Raw genomic sequence first — 24,113 nt, 5'->3', positions numbered from 1 at the left:
AGTGTAAAGTAAGGCAGCCAATGGCATTACATCAGTCTTTCTTGCCGCGGAGCCTGAAGCAGAAGCAGTTTGCACGAGTGCCCGTCGGCCACCACCAGAGTTTCTGTCTACCAAATTGAAGTTGAAGACTTCTAAAGCTAAGTACCCCGTTGGGGATACTTTTTTGTTTTCATTAACAGATTTCAGAAAAAGTTAATGATTGTCTCGCCTGTGAAAAGCAAATACCACACCGAGATTTCCACTCTTACTGCATCACTTGTTTAGGCCCAGACCATGACGGCCCCCGTTGTTGCTTCTGTGCTTTGTTTAATGCCAGAACTATCCATCGTTGGGCCCTTATTGTAGCAAGATATCTTTGCTTATACTCCTCAAATTCTGATATGGCTTCGGTAAGCCATCCAACAGCAGATCTTCCGAAAAAACATAAAGATAAAGAGACAGATTGCACAGGTCCAAGCCTACCGACGATGCTTCCGTTAAGCTAGTCGTCAGTTCTCTGGTACTCAGTGAGGTGCTTTTGTAGCCCCTGATGCCTGCTTCTGTGGATTTGCAGGCTGCTAGCAAGACCCTTTTGGAGTCCAGTATGCCACAAAACTCTTCTTCGACTAAGGATCCTGCGGTTATCTCTACCTTGGATGGGTCCGGAACCGCTGAGCAGGCACCGGCTTCTGTGGAAGTCCTTAGCACTACCAAATCTCGACACAGTCAGACTACTGTTCTTTCATAAACGACCGAGTTTCTTAGGCCCAGGGTACAAACCACACCCAAGAAACCAATGACCCACTCCCAGGTGCCTGCTACCTTGCCTCAGTCTCAAATGCTTAAAATGGCAGAAGACCTTATCATGCTGAGGAAAGGAAAGTAGAAAGGAAAATAGATCTGTTCCCTGTAGTTTTGTCTGAACAAGAGTCAGATGAATCTGATGCATCTAAATATGAAGACATGCAACCCATCCCCACTTATGAGGATTCTGATGCAGAGGATTCCATTCCTTCAGCCTCTCCCCCTGAGGATTTTCCTTTGGAGAAACGCTGCATGTCTTAAGGGAGCATTTCCAGTGGGAGAGTCAGGACTACCCTCAGTCTAAAAAAGAGACTCAGGGAATTCCTAGATCTTCCACAACACGGACCCTTGGTCAATCCCCCCAGTCCTGGATGTTGTGGAGGATGTTTTCCTCAAAACCAGCTTGACTCCTGATGCCCTTCCTCCTGCTCCCAGAAAACCAGACAGGTACTATAGAGTTCCTGACTCACACAAATATCTTTTTAAAAATCCTACAGCTGACCCTGAGGCCATTTCTCAAAGGCCTAAAGGGATTAAAGCAACCTCAGCTAAGAATCCCACCCCCTCAGACAGGGATTCCCGAGCATTGGACAGATGGGGTAAAAAAGTATAAACCTCAGCTACCCTTGCTATCAGGGCACTAAATTTTGAGTTCCATATGCTGAAATTTCAACAACATACCTTGGAACTCCTTAAACAAAAATGTCTTTCTTTCTTGCTTGGGCAGAACCTAAAGATTTACAAGAGTTAATGTATTCTGCAAGTCAAGTAACTAAACACACCTTGCACTGTGGTTTTGACTCCCTAGAAGCTTCTTGCAGGGCAGCAGTCACTGGATCTCTCATTAGAAGGCATGCATGGCTTAAGGAACAGCCCCTGCCAGACCATGTCAAATCTTAATTGTTGGATGCCCCCTTGCACAAAGATAACTTATTTGGCACTAAGGCAGAAGAGGTCTTAAACAAGATGGAAGAAAAAGCAAAATCTATGCAAACAGTTAAGGATTTCTTGCAGGTCCAGCCCCCAAGGTTCAGCAGGCATTGTCCCTCCAAACACTGGTCCTTTTTTGCTCCCAGTAAACCAGCCCAGCCTAGGCCCCGTGGAAACAGATCCCCAGACAGCAGCCACAGGGAATGCAAAGATCTAAGCAGTGGACTACCTCCACTTTGAAACTGAGGAGTTCTAAGCCACCCCCTTATGGTAAGAACTCACAGTGTCTCACCTCCTCCACCCCCTCCCTTTGCCCACCTTTACTTACCCCTAGGAGGAAAACGCTCCTTTCACTCAAGCAACTGGGCCACCATTACCAAGGACTACTGGGTTCTGAATATTGTGTCTCAGGGATACAAATTTTCCTCCACACCCTTCCAACCCTAAAAGGATTCCCAGATCTACCACCAAATCAGTGGGGAGAGGCTCAAAAGCAAATCCTTTCCCTGCTCTCTATAAGGGCAGTAGAGCACGTTCCGGCAGAACAGATAGGCCAAGGTTTTTGCTCCAGACTTTTTCTGGTGCCCAGAAAAGAAAGCACCTGGCGCCCCATCCTCGATCTATCCATTCTAAACACCTTCCTGGTGATCCCAAAATTCAAAATGTTCACCCTCCAGCAGCTGCTACCCATGCTGTCCAAGGACGCTTGGCTAGCCACCATAGATCTAAAAGAGGCCTACCTCCACATTCCTGTCAGAGAATCATGCAGGAAATGTCTCCAGTTCAGGGCAGGATCTCAACACTTTCAGTTCTCTGTGCTTCCCTTGGGCTTAACTCCTGCTCCCAGAGTTTTCAAAAAATGTCTGGCTCTGGCCATTGCCTTTTGCAGACTAAGAAATATTCAGATTTACCCATACTTAGACGACTGCCTTATTCAGGCAAACAGCCAGGAAAAGCTTCTCAAGCACCTGGCCTTTGTAAAGTGGCCACTTGCCAAATTGGTTAGAAAATCCTTCTATGTGGCCCACCTAATCACTAAAGGGTTTGCATCCAGATCGAAAGAGGTCATTGGGCCCCTCTACGCATCACTCATCAGACCCAGCATAGAGTACAATGCCCCATTTGGTATGTACCTTACAAGACACCTGCAACAACTGGAGAGACCACAGAAGTACCTCACCAAGAGGATCACTGGACTCAAGCAGATGCCCTATGCAGCTTGACTGAATAAACTCCAGCTGTACTCGCTTGCATACTGCGTTCTCACAGGTGATCTTTGCCTGACATACAAGGCCATGCTCAACCCTGAATTGATGGACATGCTCCACCTAAAGAAAACCATATCCCCTCAGGCCACATGCTCCAGGGATCTAAACCTCACCACAACAATAAATAGGATGTGCTGGAGGTATAGATTCCTGTCCCAGAGACTTCCCATGCTCCGGAACAAAATTCCAATCCACATTAGGCAGAGTTCCTCGCTAACCCTCTTCAAGGGAAACCTTGACGAGTGGATGGGAAACAGAAAGTTTACCCCAGGGATCACTTCAATGGCTCTGCTGGACAGAGGCACAGGGAACTAATCTAAGGGGGCAGTGAAAACCAACACATTCCGGCTAGGCTTATAAATGTCTTCGGGCAGATAGTCTAGTACCTACCTATGAACCTATAAAGACCCTACTAACCTCCCTAGGGTACACAATCAATGAAAAGAAATCCAAACAGGTGCCCACTCAAAGGATAATCTTCCTGGGAGCAAGTCTGGACACAGCATCCCAGATGGCATACCTTACACCAGAGAAACAAATTTTCCTGACAGCCTACTTCTGTCAACTAGCCACCAGGCCCCAGCTTTCTGCAAGGAAGATCCTGCAAGCTCTGGGGTTCATGGCATCTTGCATACTACTGCCCAGGCCCTCACCACAGATGCATCAGACTGTGCTTGGGGTGCACACCTGGACTGCAGGTACATACAGGGCCAATGGAGCCCACAGCAAATCCCTCTGCACATCAGTCAAAAAGAAATGATGGCTGTGCAGCATGCCTTGATAGCTTTCAACCCCTTTCTCTCTCCAGGGGCTCTCCTAATTAAAACAGACAACACCACTGTGTTGTGGTACATCAACAAACAGGGAGGACTCATTCCTACGCTCTATACAGGCTGGCCATGACCCTTTGGCACGCAGCCTCTGCCATGCAGCTACACCTGTTAGCACAATTCCTACCAGGCTCTCTCAACTCTCTCGCAGACCAATTAAGCAGAAAGCTTCTGGACCCACATGAGTGGCAACTCAACAGAAGTACCTTCACCCTAATAACTCAGAAATGGGGAACCCCGAAGGTCGACTTCTTTGCCTCCCACATCAATCATCAGCTCAGCAAATTCTGCACCAGGGAGCATCACTGCATGGCTTGAAAAGTGGATGCCATATCCTTGCCCTGGGTCATTCTGTCAGTCTAAGCCTTTCCTCCCCTACCTCTCATCCCCAGGGTACTGCTCAAAATAAAGGAGGAAAAACCAAGGACCATTTTTATAGCTCCAGAGTGGCCCCAGCAACACTGGTATCCCTTGCTGTGCAGCCTGTCCCCTCTGCCTCCATGGCATATTCCTCTGTTTCCAAACCTCCTGACCCAGAGGGAAGGGGAAGTCATACATCCCCAATTTCAGACACTCAGTTTGGCAGCTTGCTTTATTCCCTAACCCTGAACCAATCTGCCAACTTCAGTAAACAGGTTCTGGATGTTATCTGTGAGGCCAGATGCCTTAGCACCAGAAAGTCTTATGCTGATAAATGGAAAAGGTTCTGCACCTGGATCCAGCCTAAAGGAGCCAATTCGGCACAGCCCTCCCTCCCTCTCATCTTGGATTACTTAGCCGACCTACTACACAGTGGCCTCTCTTTTTCCTCTATAAAAATACATTTATTTGCTATTTCTGCTCATTTTCCCACTGAGCAGCCCCTTTTCTCACACCCTTTGATCAAACAGTTCCTAAGAGGGGCTAGCAACTTAAGGCCACCCAGAAGGGCACCAACACCAGCTTGGGACCTTATCTTTGTATTGGAAATGCTCACCCTGCCTCCTTTAGAACCAGCTTCTTCTGCAGAGCTAACATTTCTCTCCTGAAAGACAGCATTCCTTCTGGCCATCACTTTAGCCAGAAGAGTCTCTGAGCTGCAAGCACTCATGGCTGTGGAACCCTTCATCATCTTCAATGCAAACAGGGTATCCCTCAGAACTAACCCATCCTTCATGCCCAAGGTGGTGTCCAATGTAGCTCTCAACCAATCCATTCATTTGCCCACCTTTTTACCCTAATCCCCAGAACAAGGGTGAAAGGATTCTGCACTCTCTAGATGTGCACATACAGCTCAGATTCTATCTAGACAGGACTAAATCCTTCAGAAAGTCTGATCAATTGCTGGTTAGCTTTGCTGTAGGGGCAGAAGTCAAAGGCATCTCCAAACAAACCATTTCAAAATGGATAGCACACTGCATCCATTTCTGCTACAAACAGTATGGAAAGCCTCCCCCAAGGGTGTCAGGACACACTCCACCAGAGCAGCCTCCACTTCTGCAGCTCTCCTGAGAGGAGCCCCCACCAGGGACATCCTGGAGGCTGCCATCTGGACATCTGTTCACACTTTTACCAAGCATTACCACCTGCCTCTCTTCTCCAAATCCAGGGCAGGGTTTGATTTTGCAGTCTTGCAGGGCATCCTAGCCAGCCCCTAGTTTCCTTGACTGCCTCCACCCATTTCCTCAGCTGTGGGAATCAGCCCAAATGTGATGACTGCAACAAACACGAAGAAAGTAGTACAGTTGTGTACACTTACCATAAATGTAGATGTTCAGGTGTATTCACTGTTGCAGTCCTGGTTTCCCTCACTCCATCCCCCTTTCTTCTCTTTCCTTACAAGGGACATATTGGTTTTTATTTTCCACTGATGGGGTTCTTCCATTAGAACCTGGCCTCCAACTTGGGGGCTCTTGACAGGTTAGGGCAAGAAAACTGATGTAATGGCATCTGCTGCCTTACTTTATACTACTGACTACCTGACATCAGTCCTCAAGCAACAGCAGCTGACACAGAAATACTAAGTCTCTGCGATTTGGGCTGGCCGAGGGCTACCCTGGCAGGGATAACCCAAATGTGATGACTGCTACAGTGAATACACTCGAACGTCTACATTTATGGTAAGTGTACACAATTGTACTTCATAGATGTTTGGCCCTTTTGCCCACTATGACATAAACTCAAAGATAGCTTATAATAAGAATGGAAGATGTGAGGCAAAACAGTGTTAAGGAGTGAAACGCTCCTAAATAGTTGATTTGTACTGTACTCATCTTGTGTCTGATATTCTAGGGATGAGTGGCATGCCATACTGAATGCCATAAAACAGTGCATTACTGCATTATATTTTTAGTGAAATGAATACTACTGTTTGTTGGAGAAAGTATGAACAATGAACCCAACTGTAATCTATGGTGTTGTCCTTGAAGTGATGCCAGATACATGGCATGAGGTCTGGCATAATAGTAATAATCCAGAAGGCAGAATTCACAAGAGATACACAATTTTAAAACACACCTTTTAAAACTTTATTCCATTATGTGCTTTCAGCTAGAAAATACCAGCCTTCTTAAGACATTCAAAAATCATGTGACAAACTCTTTTATAGCCCATCCCAACCACTTGAGTCTTAAAGACATAGCATTATAAACAACAACATATTAAAATTAAATACTTTTAACAATACATTTTTAAAAAACATTTATATAAATATATATAACTGTCAAAAGTTTTTAATTTTAACAAACAAGAAATAGACACTACATCATTTAACCCTGGATAAATAGATGCATTCAAGTGTAAAATCCACCACAACTCTCTATGTTCTAAAAAATACCCCATGGTCTCCCCTGGGGTTTTTTTGTAACTCTTCCAGTATGACAAATTTAAAGCTATGTCTTTGGGAATTCCTTTAAGTGTTTAACTAAAGCACTGGTCTCTTTATGGGGTCTATATCATATGAGTGAATCGCATAAATTGTGAATGCTCATAATATCGAATATACCAGACCTCAAAGTGCTTTTTCTGAGATCACTGTACAGTGAAGAATGGGATATTTGCCCTTTCCTCACTGTAGTGCGATCTCAGAGTTGAAGTATATATTTAGCAGTGGGTGTGGAGGGCACAGCCCCCCATAATAGGAAGTTTGAGGTCTGGTACTTTCGATATTATGAGCGTACGCAATTTGTGTGATTCGCTCATATGTTATAGACCCCTCTTCATGTGTATGCATATCATAAATGTGTTCATACACCTGTTGTTTAAATTTTCGCTCAGTCTTTCCCACATAATATGCAGGACAACAGTTGCATTTTGCAACATAAACCACTCCTGTTGTTTGGCAAGAAAAGCGACCAGAAACTATAATACACTTGGAACCCAAGTGCACCTGGTTACATTCCAAAGTAAACTTGCACTGTGAACACATTCCACATTCTGTCATTTTCTGCACTGGTTGCATATGTAAAAGGGATACACTGTCACACCAGTCTTTAAGGTTGCTATCCTGCCTAAATACAAAATCAGGAAAATTACCCATTTTTCCATTAGCTGTTTATCTGTTCTAATAAATGCCCATTTTTTTATTAATAATATCCATTATATTCTTACTATGGGCATTGAATGTAGAAATAAATGCATTTTTTGTATTTTTTGTTTGTTGCACACCACTTTCTTGTTGTGGAAAAGGTGTCACCCTATTGCCTGATGCCGGTATTCCTATAGTTTCATTTTGGATACCATTTGTAGAAGGAGAAACTTCTCCATAAGTTTCACCAAATTACCTGGTATGATGGCCTTATAAATGTATTGTTAAAAGTATTTCATTTTAATATGTTGTTGTTTTATAATGCTATGTCTTTAAGACTCAAGTGGTTGGGTTGGGCTATAAAAGAGTTTGTCACATGATTTTTGAATGTCTGAAGAAGGCTGGTATTTTTTAGCTGAAAGCACATAATGGAATAAAGTTTTAAAAAGGTGCGTTTTAAAATAGTGCGTATCTTGCAAATTCTGCTTTCTGGATTATTAATATTTTTATGAGGTCTGGCAGAGCATAATGCAGGCATCATGGGGAAAAGAGGGTAATGAAACAATATGAAGTTGGTAACCATAAGCAAAACTGGTTGGCTGCCATTAAACAAGTTACTGGGGTGAGGCAATACCAATGGCTGTGGAATACAGAAAAAGAGATGCAAGGTTGCAAAGATAGATGGATAGACAGGCAAATAGAATAATAGATTAATAGATAAATATATTTGTTCATGCATTTTGTTTATTTAAAAGTATTTAATTGAGGAAAGGCTACATTTTGAAAAAAAAAACAGTGGTGATGGAAGGAATATAAGCTGCAGTACTTGGAAACTGGAAAGTTCTCTTCAAGCTAATAACAAACAAAGAATTTGGACTCCATGTTGCATCTAATGAAGTAAATTTAAACTGGTGCACCCATCTTACCATTTAAATCAGTTTTATATGTTTCCTGTTTTGTGTTTGTTCTAAATCTGAAGTTAAAAATACCTTTAAATAATAGGTTTATCATTTGCAGTGCTTTTCAAAGTGTTTCTGTGCTGAGTATTTAAAACAGTACTGAGTGGGCTGTCTCATTTTTCTGCATTTTACAATCCCTTCTCTGAATCTGAAGCTACAGCTGTAAATTGATTTGGGTTTAACAGTATCCATTGTTATTTTTTGAACTCTTAAATGAATTAACTACCATTGCTTATATAATTCTATGTTTTTAGTCACATTTCAGTCATAAAAACAGAAAGCCACCTTCGGCAAGCCTTGTGATTTGTAACTAGAGCTTCTGATGATTAAACCCAGTGAGAGTGGGGCACTTTTGCAGTTCTGGGAAATAAGCACTGTTTGCTAGAGCTAATGTGTGTTCCTGATTGCTGTTTTGTCTACCTTTAGAATTGCCTTCAGTAACTTGTTCTAGCTAGTTGTAATCTTACATGAAGAAGTCTAGGACTCCAGTTCTAGTGATGGAAGAAAGGTGGCCTTGTCTGTCCAAGTTGGGAAATACAAAGGGTGGCTTAAAGTGAGATTGTATCACTGGTTAGACTATGTTTTAGTTTGTTTAGTAACTTTTCTTTGAGTCTATAAATTTGGCATGTTTATGTGGCTCTTAGCCCAGTTCCACACAATTCAAAAATGCTTGTGGTCCTCGCCTGTGTTCATAGAGTATTTGGCACGCATCTGGTGCCATCCATGAGTTAAGTACTTTTAAACTGAAATATTGCACTTGTCTTGGTTATTTCTGAAGACTGTTGCTGTATTTTCAAATTATTTATTTTGTTTTATTCATTTAATCACCATACATTGTATTTGCCTTTTTTTGATCTAGCTGCTGCTAGTCTGCTTTGAAATTACCTTAAAGTGTGGTTCCTATTGCTGGCTTAACTACCTTAGAATTGCATTGTAATTACATTTTGCAGCTAGTTGTTTGATTTGTTTCTACTACCTTTTCACTTTTGGCTAAATAAAGTGTGTTTTACATTAAGAAGACCGGAACTGCAATTCTAGTGGCAGTAGAAAGGTAACTTGGTCTGTCTGAGTTGGGAAAGATACAGTGATGCTTAAAGGGATATTTTCATTGGCCAAAAGGTCTAAACATTGCACAGTGGTATTTAGCAGTGCCTTGTATAGACACAGGAATTTAGAAACTAAATTTTCCCTTTAAAACTTCCCTTATAACTTTACCCAGTACTCAGTTGCACAAAGAGTAGCTTGTTTGTGCTCTGAGGAATGGTGCTGCTTGAATTCAGCTCTAGCTTCTACCCTTAGATCACTCAAGTTAGCCTGCAGTAAATCCCTGCTGTACCACCCCTTCGTATTTCACCTAAAAAATTTGGCAACATAGATGGGCACTTTCCCAATTTCTCTTATACCATCTTGGTAAATATGGGTATCCTGAGACAGTATTCACTGACAACCAACCATTTCTTAAAAAAAGAATATAGTGTGTGAGAGATGCAATTACACAGTGTCCCTGGAGGCAACACTTTCTCAAAAAGGCAGTCAAAATAACATTCAGTTTGTCAGAAAAGTAAACATTACACCCACTTCACATAGTACAGGCCCAGTTCATAGACCAACATATGGTGAGGCACTTAAAAACAGCCTTTCTTAACCCCAAAGACCTCACAAACATTCATCCTACAAAAATAATCCTCGGCCACCCCAAAAGTACTCTACGAAAACAGCACCCAACACAACACATACAACTACTCTCTTTGGAGTCTAAATTACAAATCCCATAAGGCAAGCCAACTTACCCAGTATTTTAGTCATGAGAGACTGCATTTTGATACATACGGATGTCACACTCACCAGGCTAAATAAGGAGAAAATCTCAGTCAGGTGTCTATTAGGGGCCAATATCCATCAGATGACGCATGTACCATGTCATTAGGCCACAAGTACCAGTATGACTTAGTCATAGTCCACATGGATGTAAGTGATCTGAGACATGCCTCCTTAGATTAAATGAAGAGAGATATTATGGAGCTCTCGGACTATGCATTCCAGGCTGGAATGTTCTTGCCATTAAGCAGCATTCTACCTTCACCAAGGATGATGCCACAATATGAACAAAAGATGTTTGCCTGTATAACTGGCTTAGTTTCTGGTGTCATTCTAAGAAGGTATAATATTTGTCAGCATGGGAGGATATGGTCAACATACCATATTGATTGGCCAAGGATGCTTTGCACCTGTTCCCTCTAGGCTTTTGAATATTAGCTAAAGCATTGTCCTGTCCTATAGTGCCTTAATTGACCAACCTGAAATAACAAGACTAATCCAAGAGGCTCTTTTCACCCTAGAAAATGTGGACATCTGTGCAGTTCCTGAGACATGGTTTAATACCATGGGGAGCACCCCCATCAGTACAGGGCTATAATCATACCTTTCAACTGTCCATATTTTAACAGGATGTCCTTTTTTCCCCTCGTGTATGGTCTGTACCTCATAAAATTTTATTTTTCTGGCAAATTAGTAAGGCTAGAAGTCAGAAAATGACAGACATTTGAATTTCAGATGTTATACCCTTCAGAAAATTCATGCTAATGCAAAACATGTTATTCTATTAGCTTTCTAAAGTTATAAGAGCAGTATTTAAAAATTGTCCCTGTTTTTGAACCTTTGTCCCCTCATTATTTATAGCTTTGTCCAGATTTCTTACTGTAAGAGTTTGAGAGGTATGGCTATGATCTCATTCACACATTTTGGCTACCAAATGCACAGGCAGGGACCAAATGTGGAGGTGTTTCAAACTAAATCAAAAACATTCACCTCAAGACTTATTAAACAAGACAATGCTCTTGAGTTTCTCCATGTCCAGATTTCCATAAGTATACTCCTGTATTATATCCTTGCAAGCTATAGGTCACCCTCTATGACCCAAGAAACCCATAGCTCATACTTGGACTTACTAGAAACTCTCACCATTCAACCCAATAACATATTGATGGGTGATTCAACTACCCCACTATAAACCGGGATTCTTACACAACCCCAAACTATAAGCTCAGAGAATTTTGTGACCCCGACTAACCCTGCAACATATATGAAATGTTCTAAGGCAAACTACTTGCTACTAAGTGATAACCTCTCATAATGTGAATCACCCCCCCCCCCAAACACTGACAACATAGCTGCCTATGCGGACTTGTCCACAGAAAGCCGGTACAATTATGTCAATACATGCATAGAGGCAGTTGTGCCTACCAGAAATAAACCTAGAACTAACTCAGAAAATAAACCACCCTGGTGAAATCCAAACTTAAACAGATTGTACAACTAAAGAAAAAACTCATAGCCAAGGTTAGGAAGTGCTATGCCCAACAACTAAGGGGACAAATTGTTTACTAAAGCCATATTTGAGGAATAGACAGACCTCCAGGCAGGGGTTTGTCACAAAGCTTTCTTTAGCCATATCCTGAACCTTGAGCAATACACAGCAGTGGGCAGAATGGATTGTAAATAGAGCCACCTATATGTAACTGCACCAACTATCACCAGGGAGCCGATCCTAGATGCACTGTCTAATGCCAAAAACACTGCATCGATGTGCCCCGATAATATCCCAGGATGCATCCTAAATAGCCTGTACTGACTAACGTTGTACCATGTGACTGGAGAATTGCAGCAGTCATTCTGCAGCCCAAAGGCAGGCCATCAACAGACCCAAGGAACTACAGACTTAAAAGTCTAACTAGTCTGATATGCAAAGTCATGTCAAGAATTATTATGGAAATTAATAAGGATATAGGAAATTTTCAAACACTGGATCCCACCCACTTTGGTTTCATCCAGGGCAGATCATGCCTACTCAGCATAGTGGGCTTTTTCGAGAATATCTCCAAGGCAATCGATGAGGGCATAAAGATGCATACTGGCTAAGCCCTACTGAGGCATTGTAAACAAACTCACAGATAAAGGCATAAACCCCTGTGTTATGCACAGGATAGCTAATTGGCTCTCAAATAGGACTTAGGAAGTTAGGATAGGAGAGGCCTCCTCCACATAGGCCAGTCACTAGTTATGTCCATCAGGGCTGTGTGCTGGGTCCACTCTTTTTTTTGGCATTTAATTCTTGGAAGTCGAGGCCAATGTCATGGGCATGTGGCTGGCCAGGTTTGTAGATGATTGCAAACAAGGAACAGCCATAAAATCATCCCAAGACACTAACATCCTACAAGACAGACTAACACAGACAAATGACGGTTGCCAAAGCCATTTCTTAAAGTTTGGTGCCAAGAAATACATAGTAGCAGTCTTTTAGTAATCAGCTACCCTAGGAAATTACCTCATTCATAATACACCCCTAAGAGTATAACCGGTAGTCAGGGGTATAGGTACATATGTAAATAGTAATCTGGCTTTCTACCAGCATGCATGTACGGGGGTAAGGATATCATTCTATGTTGCTCAGCTTATAAGCAAGTATATAGTTAGGTCCAGTGAGGTTATCATTCCATGTTATTCAGCCATCATCAGGCTCCTCAGTGAATACAGCGCCCCTTCAGGGTATACTTGACCAGGCATATTTAGCATCCAGAATGTCCACAGACGTTCCTCACAAAAAGAATACAGGATGTAAACAGCAAGTCTTATGCAGATTGCCTTAAAGCCCTATCTGTATACTCTGTTTCCTACAGACTGTTGAGAGACGATCTATGCCTGGCATATAAGACATCCTTGATCCCACTCTGATAGATCTTTTACATGTCTGCAAAATGGTTAGCATCAGAATTACTTAATCTAGGGATTTAAACTTTGCGACATAAATAGAGCATGTTGGAGGGTCAGGTATGTGTCTCGGAAAGTTCCCTTTCACTGGAACAGGCTTTCCATCCATCTGAAGCAGTACTTTTCCCTAATCCTTTTCCCTAATCCTTTTCCCTAATCCTTTTCCCTAACCCTATTCAAGAGAAACATGAACCAGTGGATTGAACGTTAGAAATGCAATTCAGGCCTTGCATGTATGTCTCTAATGGCAGAAGCAGCCTGTATATTTTGCCCTAACTTACATATACCCCTTAAAATAACCCCTAAGGCTGATAAACTTGTGGAATGCATTTGAGAAGCTTGGCTAGACTTACAAAGACCAGCACATAAAATTGCAGGAAACCTTTTGCATGCTTTGCTAGGCTTATAATGGCTAGATTGCGTATTAGCCTAGCATACACCAATGATCATATGAGCCTATAAATGGATAGGTAACTGGGAAAAGCATAGTAGTTGGCAAACATGACAGATAGTGATGGTAGTGAAACAAAAGGTGAAAAGTACAGTAGAAACACACACACACACACACACACACACACACACACACACACACACACACACACACACACACCATCAATACAGAGTATTGGGAAAACTATATTTACATGAAAATGTAGACTATATATCCATGAAGCACAATATTTCAAAAACGTAGCTCTTGAATTCCTGCCTCATAGCAAAAAAGTGTGCACCTTTTTAAACCTGCTCTCTGTAACATTTAGTCTTCTCTTCTTTGGTGTACACAAGAGCATGTCTACCACTTTCCCTTACCATGTCTTGTACTGCCTTGTTTGTTATTAAATGTTTGACTGAATATTAACATTATGTTTGCGTCTTGCAGTAAACCTAATGTATTCCATCTTTTGGATGTGACTGTACCATAGCCATTACGTCTCTGATCATAGCTAAAGCTGCCTGACTTTTATGTACCTTTCACTTTCAATCAGAGCAGACCTGGTTATTCCAGTCTGGCATTATAGCTTTTACCATCTTCAGTACATGTAAACATTAGACAGGCATGCCATCATACCTAATCTTCCCAGAGTATGCATACATCTCAGCTCTTCAGACTTTCACAAACAGGCCAGATTTTTGCCTCATTTTTTTGGTTCTGTTCCTGATAAAAAGTATAGTTTTCTGGCAAATCATTGAGAATTGAATGACAGACTTTGAGTTTCAGACTTCATAGCCTTTGGAAAATAGATGCTAACACAAAGCCTGTTTTATTCTAGCAACTTTTTAAGTTTATAAAAGCAGTATTTAAAGTCTGTCCCTGATTGTGTGCCTTTGTTTCCCCATTATTGTTGGCTTTGTACTGATTTCTTGCACAACGAAGTTGATAGGTATGAGAGTCTGTCATGTTATGCTGGCACCACAGAACCTCCTACTACTATAATAGCTCTTGCAGCTTCTTTTGCGTACACCTTGTCAAACGAAAACAATTTCTATCTCGTTTTGCACGTGTTCTCCAGTTGAGAGAATGCAAACAAACTGACAAGAACATTAGCATGTTTAATTTTAAAAACACTTTTGGTAAGATGTAAATATTACAATGACATCTGTGGGTGAAAGTTTGGCATAATGCTTAAAGTGTTTACCTAACAGCCATAAGGTGCAGGGTTTAATTCTCAAATAGGATAATTGGCTAGGCTTAAAATGGCCCACAAGGGCAGTTAGTCTAGTACTAATCTATGAATCTTAATCTGGTTTGCATTTGCTTCTCCTTGTCTGCTTTTCTACAGCAGAATCTCTGATTTTATCAAAGTTTCACTTACAGAAATAATTTTACTGGTTGAGTAGGACTGTTTACATCAGCACTGCTTGTGAAAGGTAATATTTCTGAGCCTGCTGTCTTAAAAAATGTAATTAAAGCTGTCTGGCAGTTTGGCACAGATTAGTATGATTGTGAACTCTTAAACAGGTTTTGTCTATCACTTACCTCTTCTTTACTGAATGACACAAGTTACTTAACCAAGCAGTCCTCCTAGTTTGCCTTTAAAAAGAGGTATCCATGTCTAGTGTGTTTTACTGGTTAATAAATAAACAAATAAATAAATATCATTCTTCTCTGCATCAAATAATAGTACTCAACCTTTGAGAGGTTATAACAAAGTTATTTGGATTGCTTTCTCTTTAGGAAATGTTCCCATCCAAACTTAGTTCAGCTATATGGTGTCTGTACGCAAGAGAGGCCATTTTACATTGTTACAGAGTTTATGGAGCATGGCTGCCTTTTAAATTTTCTGAGGCAAAGACGAGGTCATCTTCAGAAGCCAGAGCTGTTAACAATGTGCCAAGACGTATGTGAAGGAATGGCATACCTGGAGGCGAATCAGTTTATACACAGAGACCTGGTAATTTGGCTTTAATTACTGCTTCATTTTCATAAGGAACACTGTGTAATTTATTGAGCTCCATTGTTTTTAAGCTTTTGTTTAAACAATGTTATATAGAATAGTATATAGGTGACGAATCTCTGAATCTGAAAATTATTTTGAAAGTAATAAAACAAAATGTTTTAACTCCAGCGCATTTTCATTGTTTTTATAATTATAATCTTACATGAGTTGCTGCTGCACTTGTGACTTCTGTATAACATATATTGTAAAGGTCATGCACAAACAGAATGATTAATATGGAAATAGAGTTGCACATTTCAGACACTTTGTGTACTGAAAAAAATGGATGATCTTGAAAATTTGCATTACGACAGACTCTTCTGAGGTAAACAGTAAGGACACTAGAAATGATGCTGCATTGCTTACTCGGGTGATTCAGTTCTTTCTTTTTAACAGTGAAAGAAGTAAGATGTTAGATTACAAAGGTAGGTTAATGGACTATTGTGTTAGTTTAATGCACCATTATACAGTAAGAAAGTGATATAATGCTTATGGTACTTGGTGACAAAAAGAAAATACAATCCTTTTTGAGTTTCAAATGAATTAACCCCTTTTACATTCCTAGTGATGGCTTTATGAATTATTTCATGTACTAATTTCTATACATTACCCGTTACGTGCAGAGACTGTTGGAAGCAGAGGATCAGTGGCAACCATTCTTCTCAGCTATCTAGAATTTTGCAAACGGTCTAGATTTTTGTCTCATATTTTTGGTCTGCTTCTTATGAAATTTGTGTTTTTTGGACAAATTACTGGAGCCTGAAACTATTGAATAATGACACACAAGTCCTTATCCCGCAGAAAATGCATGCAATTGCAACATCTGCTTTTTTGAATCCCCGTTATTTTCGACTTTGTACATAATTCTAGTAATAAGAGGTTGAGGGGTATGGTGGCAACAGTTAAATATTGTTCATTTTTAGATAAAAAGACCCAGAGAAGGAAGAAGCAACTGGTAACAAAGGATGTGTATATGCATGAAAACATGATATAGGAGATGGGAGAATTTTTATTGGAGTCCTTTGTCTAGTTATTATTTAGGGTACTAGCAAATAAAAGATATACTTTCTGTAGCTGATGGATTAACCCTTACTACGGGAATAGCTGAGCTGGTCTTTGTAAAGGGAAATTGCAATATTAAGCAAAGTGGTTGTGAGATGCAAAAACTGACTTTTGGGAGTTAGTGATATTACTTGTAAGGTGGGAGGAAAAAGAGTCATTGTAGCATATTTAAAATGCTCAGTGTTGTAAGCTTCAGAAAGAAATATCTTAAACATAGCTGATTTAACTCAAAAAATCTGTACTGTTTACGTAGCTGTCAATGTATGTGCAGCATGCACTTGTAATTCCCTATTTTTAAATCAAGAATCATTTCAAAAGGGAAATAGTATGTGTCTGTGTATGCATGCTGAATGTTGGCTTGCAGTGGAAATGGTGGTTGTTTGTCTTTCGGCTTTTCCCAGTAAGGGGTTGCCACAGCGGAACTCCGGTCCGCTAATGATTGGCAGTAGATTTTTATGAAACGCCGAGGTGCCAGCTCGACGCTCAACCTTCAACGAAGGCACGCCCATTTATGCACTATGAACGTGAGTTGAACAGAATGAAAAAAATGTGTATATATGAGGAAGTGAAGACAGGCAAATGACAGCAGTTATTCAGGGTAGATGCACAGGAATCTGCTAAATGTAACTTGAAAGAGTAGATCCAGTATTCACCATTTATTTCAAATGATTTGTAAGTTAGAGCAAGAGTGTACTTTGGTTCAGGAGGGTTAGTATCATTTGTCCGTTTGATAAATGGGATATTTCCTAACACCTGGGTGCAGTAAAAGAGTATCAGTTATACTGATTTGCCTTCACTAACAAGAGCTGTGCTACTAAATGGAATGCATATTCATAAAGATGGTTGTTTTCAATGGCTATCATTTTAAATTTTGGACATTAGTGCTTTATAATTATCCTGCAGAAATGTGTATTTATAGGATTCATAGGAATTTCAAGACAGTTGAGCCTCATTTCCTTGTCATTTATCATCCTTAAGCCATACCTCTTTCGCTAGGATAACTAGGCTAGTCAAGATTAGTTTGTGGTTACCCATCCAATCATCTAAGTTCCATTTGAAGGATGATAGTATATCACATTGATTAATCTTCATGGGCAGCCTGTTCCAGAGGTTGGGGAGGTGATATGTGATGAAACTGTGTCTCCATTACATTTTATTTATCTTCTGGTGAAGATTTAGGTCCCTGGTGCTGGTATTTTGGAAACTGTAAGATTTATGTTGATACAAGAGATCCAGGATGACTGGGTCTCTAACAGCTCTAAAAGCAAATGTGAAAACCAAAAACTCCAAGCGACCACCACAGCTAAAAGCATATGTGGTTTATTAAAAATACGGCAGGATAAGAGCTTTCACACAAAGTGCTGCTTCAGATCCATATAACAGACAAACATTACACCCAAGTTTAAATCTCTTAACAATGATAAAACAACCAATAAAAACTATTCAATAAATCAAGTCACTGGTGTGATCCACGCTTCTTATAAACTGGTTTAAAAGGCATAGTAGCATTGATTCCTGGTAATTTATCTGCTTGTATTCTTGCTATCCACTGGATTTCAGCTAGTTCTACTCTGTTGTTAATGCCACCTCCTCTTTAATATCTGATATCAATTGCAATACTATAAATTCAAACATGTGCCCTTCATTATTGGCTATATGCTTAGCTAAAGCATTAAAGAAATTCATTTTCCTGATATCACCCAGATGTTGCATAATACGTTCTTTAAGCATTCTAGTCGTCTTACCAATATAGAAAGATGCACATGATCTACAGCTAGCTAGATAAACTAAATTCTTAGATCTACAGTCAGCATATAGGCTGAAAGTAAATTTAACAGTTGGTGGAGGGATGCATAAAGATATCTCTCCTTGAAACAATTGAGCAGGCCCTACAATTTCTGCATGGCGATGTATCATGCCTATTAGAAGCCACCTTGATACTACTAACAGCGGTATAGCAAAGCTGCTTGTTTTTAAATGTATAACTAGGTCTCACCTACTATAGCTCTTATCTGATCATTAGAGGCCAAAATAGGCCAGTATGTGTTAATATCACATACTTTATGGATGTTACTACTATAGGTGAGGGTAGTCTTAAAACATTTCTTTTCGATCCCCCATGTGTCACCCTTGTATCAGACTCATGAGATATCCTGTAAAAATAATGGCTTCCCTGTTGTATCATGCAGGCCATTGACCTGTAACATAACTCCACTTAGGTCATTTTGGTTATAACCTCTTCATTAACTCATTCTTCAGCTCCACAGATGCTCCTTGATATTCTTGCTCTTCAGTGTGAATTCTAGACATTCTTAAGAACTGCCCTTGGTGGTGGTGCAGCAGTTAATGTTGTCGCCTCACAGTAAGCGGATCCCCGGTTCGATTCTTGGCTGGGCGTGCCTTCTGTGTGGAGTCTGCTTGCCCTCCCTGCATTCATGTGGGTTTCCTCCGAGTACTCCGGTTTCCTCCCACATTCAAAGACATGTATCTGGAGCATTTCTCCATGGGCCTCCGCTGAAAATAAGCTCTGTCCTACTCAGACTTTCCTGGTAAACAAATTAAAAAAAATAATAATATTAAACAAGATAAATGACCAGACCTTTCCAGTAGACCTCTTTCATACAGACTCCATCCAAACCTCTTCAGAACAACTCACACACTTTCTTACTAGGAATTCATATCTCACCCTCCTAACCACCCTACAACTTCTTCTGCCACTGTTCCAGATCATGACTGTATCTCAGACACCCTCCATTTCTACTTTAAACTAATCAAACCTCAATAAAAACTGAGTCCGTTGACAGTATTCCCTTAAATACCCCCCACCCCGGAACAAATAATTTCAATTCCTGTTTCATTCAGTTAGGGAAAAACTGCATTGTACCTACACTACAACACTTATACAACTTGTGTCTCACCAAAAGCATAGTGCTCTAAATTTGGAAAATCATCAGAATCAAGTCATGCCCCAAAACAAAATCTCCTCCTTGTGACAGTGACTTTAGACATCTCATTCTTGCTGTAGAAAAAGAAATTCACAAGAAAACTAATCTACACCCACTTGACCAACTACATAAAACTTAAAGAATATTTAATTATTGACAGAATGGGCTTTGGTGTGGAAGAAGTACCATGACTGTCCATTATACATTGGCGGGTGACATTCTGATTAGTGGATAAAGGCTACTAAATGGTGCAGTCTTTCTTTGCCTAACAAAAGACTTTGACGCTGTTGATCACTCTTTCCTATTACTCTCCCTAACCACTGCCAGCATCAGTCCCAGTGAAGTCCTATAGTTTAAAGATTTTCTGTCTTGCAGACACGTTAAGGTACAAAATGAATCCACATCATCTGCTCTAGCTCATATCTCCAAAGGTATCCATTATGGCTTAATAGCATCTCGTAGTCTCTTCTATTTTTTTTGTCAACAACCTCTGTTGAGATATCCAACCTATCCCAGTTCTGCTGTAAGTAGATGACATGGTTATTTACAGAAATTAACCCCTCTCCCCCCCAAGTAAATGGCTGACCACAATACTCTTTGTAAGTCAACAAAAAGTCTCGTAAATTCTACAACTCCTGTTCCATCTCCTACAACTAAAATCAAATGGTGGAAAAAGTTCCATAAAATAGATACCTTGCAGTCTAGCTAGATGCTTCTGTAAACTTCTAATATCACTTTCAAGTTAAATGGAAAGGAGTCTTCCTTCCTCAACTTGAATATTGTCTTCTACTCATTGTTTGTGCTTCACAAAAGAACCAGACTCCTGTAAAAAAAAAAAAAAATACATGAAACAATATTTGCCAGTTTATTGCCCTAACCCTTACAATGGAAAACCACTGCCTTACTCTTGCAAAAGACAAATGGCTGCCCTTACCACATATAGTGTTCCTTCTTATGGGTACAATGTTATACAAATTGATATAGGAAGAATCCCCCACCTCCACCCCTTTGCTTAGAAAATTCCAGAAAGAACTCTGACTCCTTATAATCTGAGATCCCTTTCTTAAACTGCACCTGATTTGCAAACTTCACTGTCCAAACCAAAATGCCCATAGCATACACTTTCTTTATCTTAGCTCCAAAGATTGAAAAATCATATCCAAAAATATTAAATCATTATAACTGATCAATAATTTCCATAAACGGCTGAAAATTTCCTGTTCAACCAATGCATCACTTAATCTATTCCACAACGCAGTTCAACAACACTCCCTGCACTGCTACCAGTTGTTTGAAGTCCACTAACCCACTGTACTACCCACATTAATATATTTAACCCCAATGCAGCAGCAACACATTTTAGCACATTACAGATGCAACACAATTTCTCCTACAACTTTACACACACACACACACACACACACACACACACACACACACACACACACACACACACAACCACTCTCCTAGCTCCATCCAAGCTCAGGCTTTCCTCCTTTTGTACCTGGGTTACTCCAGAGAACAAATGTAGCTCTATCAAACTTACTAACACCCATCATAAAGCTCCTTTTCATACACTACCCATTGCTGCCTCCTTCATCCTCCATTTCTTCAACACAATCCATCCTCCACCAAAACTTTTCTCACACAACTTTCAACGTCTACACTTTCCTTTTCACTAATGCATCCTGAAATCATTCACCTGCTACCCTTCTCTTCCTGATGTTCATATCTCAGTGTAAACTAGTGTGCCTTTACTAGTTTTCATAGTTTTGTAGAACATATATTGTGCAGTGAAAACATGCTCTTCCTTTACAGTTCATAGTGCAGTGCAATACTTGTTAGGCAGTATAAATGCCTTTACTAGTCTAGGCACTCCTACTCCTACAGTCTTCTGTCAACCATGTACTGATTAATCCTACAACTACTTTTGTATCTTGGATTGTATTACTGTTTTCTTAATGTAGACTAGTGTATAACCAACGTCTTGAATTACCTTGTATCCTTTTTAATATCTGGCTGAAATCGAAGGCTGAGCTAGAAAAGACCCCACTTGGATCAGTGCTCTGCTTCATGTCAACGACTGCGCAAATTAAAACAATAAATACACTGTGCTGTGCTTTTTAGAATAATAAAATGTGTGAATAATTTACTATTGCATCTGTTTATTTCAGTTTTATTTTTAAACACCTGTATTAAATTACTTAAGACATAGTCTATTTTAAATTCTGAAATGATATTTGAAAAAAAAAGCAGCCTCATTTTTGTGTTCTCATACCTGAACCAAAGTGCAAAAGGATTTTCTCCTTCTAAAAGGACCTGCACATTTGCTAACTTATGACTAAGAACATCTGATGCAATTTTTTATTGCATCTGTGTCACTAATTACTAAGGTAAAATAATTGGTAATTGTCTGCTAATTGTAATTACCCTGTAACTTCTTATTTTTCTTCCATTTTTTACTTATCAGGTGAGTGATAATATGTGAGGGAGAATGGTTTAGCTTGGTGTTGAAATGTTAATAATGAAATTATTATTATTATTATTATTATTATTATTATTATTATTATTAAATAGAAAGTGTGGAATCTTATAATAGGAAATCATGAAAGGAGCAGTGCAGGCGAGAGAAGATCAAAAAAGATTTGTGAGATATTCAGGATGTGGGGCATCTGTGTAGTTCAGGCAGCTTTGCAGTGAGAAATAATATGGAAAATGGAAGTTCAGAGAAGAGTACTGAAGCTAGAGGCAGTAGCAGAGTGAAAAGCAGAGCGAGACTGAAGAGGGGGAGTCAACAGGAAACCATGGCAGGATGAGGTCTAGAAACATTAGTGAAGAAAAAAGCAGAGAGTAGGAGGATATGAGCAGAAACTTTTCAGAAGTGTACAACCACAGACAACAGCACAGATTAAGCTGAATGGGAGAAAGTGTGAGATCCAGTCATTCAGGAGACAATAAAGAAAAAAGCCACAGAGAAAGAGAGATTCAGGAGCAGTATTACAGGAATCAGTATCAAAGGCACAGTGGGTGACAGACACATAACAGTATAGATTAGAAAGATTGCAGGTAGGAGGTATAGTGGTATGCAGCAGAAAATGATGCAGAAGAGTTGGTTTGGGGACAGAGATGATGAATTTGACCACTGGAGACTAAATTAGCAAGAGGATTAATAGTCTTGACAAGGGTCAGAGGAAATAATAGGTTAGTGTGAAACTGGTTTTAGGGCTAAAGTTTATAATGGAGTTGGAGGGTATGTCTAGTTCTAAAAGTGGCTGCCCTTTGTTATATACAAGTCTTCAGTTCAGGAACAGTTTTTTTAAAGTACATTAGAATTTTATGAAACAGATTTTAAGGTTTAGTTACTGCGACCTGAATACAAACTGCTTGATGGCTGTTTTTAGACCTCTGAGTTTCTAACACCATATTTGACTTTTTATAATTGATACATGAAGTTAACGAAGAAGCTTCTGCAGGTTAAAGTGACAGAGTTGTACACATAATCAAAGACGGATAAAAAACATGTGATATACTTGTATTCTAAATCAGTGACATTTTATTCAAGCAACAGCAGAAGCTCCTGATAATGTGCCTTATAGTGACCTTCAAATAAGTAATAAAAAAAAAACCTGTTTAAATATCTGTAATTGTTTGCTCACTTTCTGCTACTCAGTTTCTCCCTTTTCAGGGAAATGGATGCTGTCCTAGCAAACAGACACAAAAAAGAGAACCTGCCCTAGATGGAACCTAGTCCAGTACACACACACACACACACACACACACACACACACACACACACACACACACACACACACAACACATGCACACACCAATAGACATTTACTTGACACCTACTGATGTGTCTTTGGGATGTGAGAGGGAAGTGTAGGCCGTGGTAAAAAGCAACACAGATACAAGACCATCTAGACTCGTACAGAATGCATCCCACAGATGAACCAAACGGAGAACAAAACACTACAAAAGTATCTAAATAATATCTCCGTTTTAAATTCAGTCCTACCCACATGTGCTGTTTTGAAGCTATATAGCATGGCATGACTTGAACTTAATGCACAATATCCAGTCACAAAATGCACCAATTACATGCAGTTAAACAGCCACAACAAAACTGAAACATGGTTTACGAACAACAGAAAATATGCAGATGTTTAAAAAGTATTCAAGCTAGATATTTGTGTGCACTTCTAAAATGCTATGCTGTGCTGAGTTGACCAAATCAGTACTATCCAAAGAACTGCAAACACAAACATACACACACACACATACACCATACCTCTCAACTGTGCAGATTTTTGCAGAATGTCCAGAATTGTGCCTGATATTTTTGGTCTGTTCTGCATAAAATTTGTGGTTTTGTGTAAAATCACTGAGGATTTAAGTCACTAAATAATGACACACAGTTTCAGACATCATATCCTTTAGAAAATGCATGCTAATACACATCGTTATTCTAGCAACTTTCTAAGGTTATAAGAGCAATTTATCCGTATTTTTGGGCTTTTGTCCCCCCCATTATTTTAGGCTTTGTCCAGATTTCGTGCACTGAGAGGGCAAGAGGTATGACACACACATGCACACATGTATATGCTCATAGTTAGATCAACACAC

General features: G+C 40.0%; 1 protein-coding gene across 4 annotated transcripts in view; it reads left to right on the top strand.

Moving 5' to 3' along the window:
* The window catches only part of TEC (tec protein tyrosine kinase), a 1,312,802-nt gene that overhangs the window by 1,187,011 nt on the left and 101,678 nt on the right, over positions 1 to 24,113 (top strand). For all 4 annotated transcript variants that reach the window (XM_044061419.1, XM_044061418.1, XM_044061417.1 and 1 more), the window contains exon 14: positions 15,219 to 15,435. In XM_044061419.1, the coding sequence (XP_043917354.1) occupies positions 15,219 to 15,435 (217 nt within the window). The remainder of the gene's footprint in view (positions 1 to 15,218; positions 15,436 to 24,113) is intronic.

The sequence above is a fragment of the Protopterus annectens genome, chromosome 2.part0, assembly GCF_019279795.1.
Source record: "Protopterus annectens isolate FY-2018-M chromosome 2.part0, PAN1.0, whole genome shotgun sequence".
NCBI lineage: Eukaryota > Metazoa > Chordata > Ceratodontiformes > Protopteridae > Protopterus > Protopterus annectens.
This window is presented reverse-complemented; position numbering and strand designations above follow the sequence as displayed.